Source organism: Nicrophorus vespilloides, unplaced genomic scaffold (assembly GCF_001412225.1).
Source record: "Nicrophorus vespilloides isolate i.1.1-1 unplaced genomic scaffold, Nicve_v1.0, whole genome shotgun sequence".
NCBI lineage: Eukaryota > Metazoa > Arthropoda > Insecta > Coleoptera > Silphidae > Nicrophorus > Nicrophorus vespilloides.
Genome location: NW_017096673.1, coordinates 70907 through 75606, shown reverse-complemented (window position 1 = coordinate 75606; position 4700 = coordinate 70907). Strand labels below are relative to the sequence as shown.

At 39.3% G+C, this 4700-nt stretch overlaps 1 protein-coding gene across 1 annotated transcript; it reads left to right on the top strand.

The window, feature by feature from the left end:
- Positions 1-3223: 3223 nt before the first annotated feature.
- Positions 3224-4174, top strand: LOC108557845 (BTB/POZ domain-containing protein KCTD12-like). The gene is given in 2 exon segments (XM_017914530.1): positions 3224-3934; positions 3937-4174. Coding segments are annotated over 2 exon segments (690 nt in total). The 5' UTR covers positions 3224-3324; the 3' UTR covers positions 4017-4174.
- Positions 4175-4700: the final 526 nt, after the last annotated feature.

The following is a 4700-nucleotide window of genomic DNA, read 5'->3' as shown; positions in this document are numbered from 1 at the left end:
GCGATTCGCGGCACCCGCTGATTCATCACAGCGTAGACGAGGTGCGTTTTCGTGTCCATATAAGGATTGGATTAGCGTTCACGAATCGCAGCTGCAGATGATTCATCGCGACGTAGAGAATAGACGTTTTTGTAACCATATAAGGCAATTTTCAAATGTCTAAAAGCATTTTCATTCAATGGAGTATTTTGAAAGTTACTTGTCAAGTACCGCGTAGATATTTTCCAATAATAGAATATTATGATTTGTAATAATTCAATGTATTAAGTACATTACTTGCAAAAAATCTAATTTTGTGGATTTGAAAGAACTCAAAATTATTAAGTTTTGCAAATTGCAGTATTATTTAATTAACTTCTGATATAAACTTGTAACAGAATTGTTGAACTTTTTTTTAAAATTATCATCAAATAATGTAATATTATTATATTTTATATAAAATTGAAACTTGTTTAGTAAAATGTGAATATCAAAAAGATTGAAATGAGTTATAGTATTATTCGAAGTTTGTTAGTTGTTTGAAGATGTCCCGAGGCTGCAAATTACTTTTGAACAAAAGCAATTATGCAACTTCCTCGACACGCGACACAGTGAGAAAATAGCAAAACGCTGCAGTGATTGATCCGTTCAATTAATTATGTAGATTTTCAATTAACTCCTCATACCGATAAGCCGATTCATCAGAAACGCATCCAACCGGAAATTACGTACCGATTACATGTACACAATCCCGAAACAAAAACACAATAGAACCGAATATCTCGACGACGAAATAACGAATTTTTATCGCTCTCCGACCGCAGAACGTGGATCGATAGCGTTTCCGGTTTTCTTCTATATTTTTTTTTTGAAACCGCGATAATAAAAGTTCATTTACACACGCGGTCCGCATTTAAAAGCGAGCGTTTCTTTCTTCGTTGTATTTTCACAATTAAAGCGCAGGAGTGAAAAGGTTACGTATATATAAATATGCAGGTGAAATGATTTTATCTCGAAATTTATAGCTTTGGTTACTTCTTTGTTCCCATAGCAACCAACAAAAATAGCTATTAGATTGTTTATATTCAAGGGTTCTTTGATACTGTTTGAAGATGCTACAAAATTATACTTAATTAGCTTATAAATAAATAAAGGAAAATCGTCGACCTTTACGAAGCGAGCAAAAAACATCTTGAATAATTAATCGAGTCAACAATTTCGAGTCTTCTTCACTTATTCATTGTAAGAAAAATATTCAACGTTTATTCTATTTCTGAAATAAACGCGAGTAAACTGTTTGCTCTAATTAAGTGCCGAGTGGATTCGTCCCTTCGCGTTTGTACATAAATTTGGGTGAAAATTTTGTTGCGTCGAGTTTAGTAAATTTGCGGATAATGGATGCACGATGAACGTGTCACGAATTTGTCACTGGTCTGTCTAATTTGAATGTATGACAAAGTGATAAAAGCCTTCCGCCCTATTCGACCTGCAAAATGTATACAGAGCGGAGAGAGAACGTTTCATAAATAAACGATTGCCTTTAACAAACAAAAAAATAACATGAGCACCGCTCACCTTGATGCACGTTTTATACTGGCGTCGCTCAATTTTCATTTCCCCCAAAACAAAAAAAAACAAACATGAAAACGCTTTCATTTTCAGCAAAACAAAAAATACAATCAAACGTAAATTAAAGATTTCAAACATTTTGAATTAATCCTTTAATATTAATTAATTCACATTTGTTTGTATAATTGTTTCAATCAAATTATAAATTACACCAAAATTAATTAAGAAACAAAGTAATCTTTGAAAAACAAAAACAAAATATACTACTTCAAATTTGACAGCTACTTTGTATATCATTCAACTTTTTGAAAACTATAAATAATTATTTATAAAATAATCAAAATTTGCAACAATAAATGTAATTATTTAAATTTAAACTAAAATAATTTTGAAAATAAAACTAAATAATCCATTTTTATATCTCGAAATGACGTTTGTTAAATGTCACAAAAAATTAACTCGAAATCCTTGAAAAACTGAAAACTATATTTTATATATTTTGGCTTCATTTCTTCTCTCGAACTTATTATTTATTGTTCTGCATTCTAAATGGGTCCGGGGTATAAATAACGTTCGGACAAGATGATTTAATTCGTTTGATTTATGCATGCAAACGCACACAAATACCAAACGGGTTGCTTTCTCTCTTTTTTTTCGATTAAATAAACCCCCACGCTATTACATATGCGTGAGAGAATCTGGTGGATGCGCCGGGTACGTAATCCAGATTTCGACGCATCCTGAGGGTGGCCGAGAAAGCCCTTTCCATTTCTGCCGTTGTTGTACGTATTTACAGCACATGTAGACATATACATGGAAATAAACATTTCCTTCGGTCTTTTTTTTTCTCTCTCTCTCTAGTACCATCGTTGATGGGAGCATAGAGGGCACATAACGAGCCGTAGCCTCCAGAATGAGTTACAGGTTATTTATAGTGCATTTTGGGAGGCGCGTGCGCCCATCTGGCCGCTTCCGTCGGCTTTCCCTTCTGCATGCACACACAAACATACACTCATATATACACGTACACGGGAGGCGAGAGATGTCCTCTCTGTATTGATCAGAAAAGGGGAGCGACTTTATTTATTTTGCATTGCATCGCGTCCGCGGAGAGGAGAAAGGTGTTTCCACCAGGTTCCGCCCGACCTCAACGGCGGAGGCGTCGGCTGTTGCTTCCGCTTTCCACTTCGATCCCTACTCATTCGCCTTGCTTTTTTTGTCCATTCTGTTTGTTGATGCTTCTATGTCTATGTGTGTGTGTTACGTGACGGCGTTCCGAGTTTGTGTGGGTGAATGCAGTGCCGAATCCAGGAATATTTATACTTTTTCCAATCAGAAATAAAAAAAATTGTAATAGATATATGTTTATATTCAATTGATTATCACAATATTAATAATTATCTTAAAGCAAATTTAATACTAAATTTAGTTAATAAAAATTACTATCATAACTTTATTTACAAGGACAATTATAAATGTAAATTAAGTATAAACTTTATTGTGATAAAGCAAATTTAGTTTGTATTTAGTTGGGTGTAGTAATAATAAATACAGGGATGATGTACGTTGTTGCCCTTTGACCGTATCCTGGATACAGCCCTGATTCGTGGAGTGAGATGGAACGATAGGAGCGGTGGGGGTAGGAAGTGTCCTGGAAGGGGTAGGAACAGCAGAGGGAGAAGGAGGAGAGAATCGCGCTCCTCTAGGTAGTAGGGCTCGCGGTTCTGTCCGGAGAGTCGCAGAAGTCGCGAGAACGGCGATAGAATCGGTCGCAGAATGTCGGGATTTCCCGATATCGTGGAGCTCAACGTCGGCGGGGTGACCTACTCGGCATCCCTGGCCACCCTCACCAATCAGCCGGAGTCTCAGCTGTGCGCCATCTTCACCGGAAACGAACCAATCGCCAAAGACTCCAAAGGGCGCTATTTCCTGGACCGCGACGGCGTTCTCTTCCGCTACATCCTGGACTACCTCCGGGACGGCACCCTCACCCTACCAGAGTGCTTCCGAGAACGGGACCGTCTACGTCGCGAAGCCGAACGCTACAACCTTCCGCACCTGGTGGACCTCATCGCCGACACGTCGCGCTCCAAGGTGCCCGGTTGCATCACAGTCGGCTACCGCGGCAGCTTCCAGTTCGGCAAAGACGGCCTCGCCGACGTCAAGTTCCGCAAGCTCTCGAAGATCCTGGTGTGCGGCAGAGTTCCCCTGATGCGGGACGTCTTCGGCGAAACGTTGAACGAGTCCAGGGATCCCGACCACGGCCTCGCCGAACGCTACACGTCCAGGTTCTTCCTGAAGCACTCCTTCCTCGAGCAGGCTTTCGACATGCTCTACGAGCAGGGCTTCAAGCTGATCGGCAGCTGCGGTTCTGGGACGGCCGGAAGCGCGCTGAGCTCAAACCCGGCGTCGATGCCGAAGAGAACCGCTGGAATCATTATAACGAGTTCGTGTTTGTGCGAGAGTAGAGTGACCAAGAGATCATCCCCATATCCGCAAATTCCACATACACACACACAAAAAGACACCCCAAGACATAAAAAAAAACAAAAAATAAAAGCAAGGGTCGAAGTTTAAAATTGGGCACTTCGCCGCCTCAATTCAAATTACAACAACCACAAAAAAATGCGAGGCATTACCCAATTCTAAATTCCAGCCCCAACCGAGGGACTGAAATAACAACATAACCACTAGGACTCGCTCGATCTCTAAAAGTAAAACACACCAACACAAGCCCTCTCATCAGCAAAACCAGAGAGAGAATCACATATCCCTTTTGATTACGCAATCATCGCAGAGATTGAGCGCAATCAAAAAATACATTATTATTATTATTATTACTATAATAATTTTAGGCACGCACAGAACGCGCGACCCAATTTAACCAGGACTTTTCCCCGGGATTTGCGCATTTCTTCCGAAAACTTCCCTTTAAAATTACATTAATTACCACTCTCAAAGGAGCGCATTTTCCGGCGCTCAGCTCCTCGCAATCTCTTCTTCATCCATTCTAACTTTTTTAACTCGCTCGCATAAATCCCATTCCAAGATCAACTCAAAAGAGAAAACTCAATTTACACACTTCAAAAACACATTTATTTAACACAAATAATTATAAATGAAATTTATAAAATCTACACATGCATTACGTA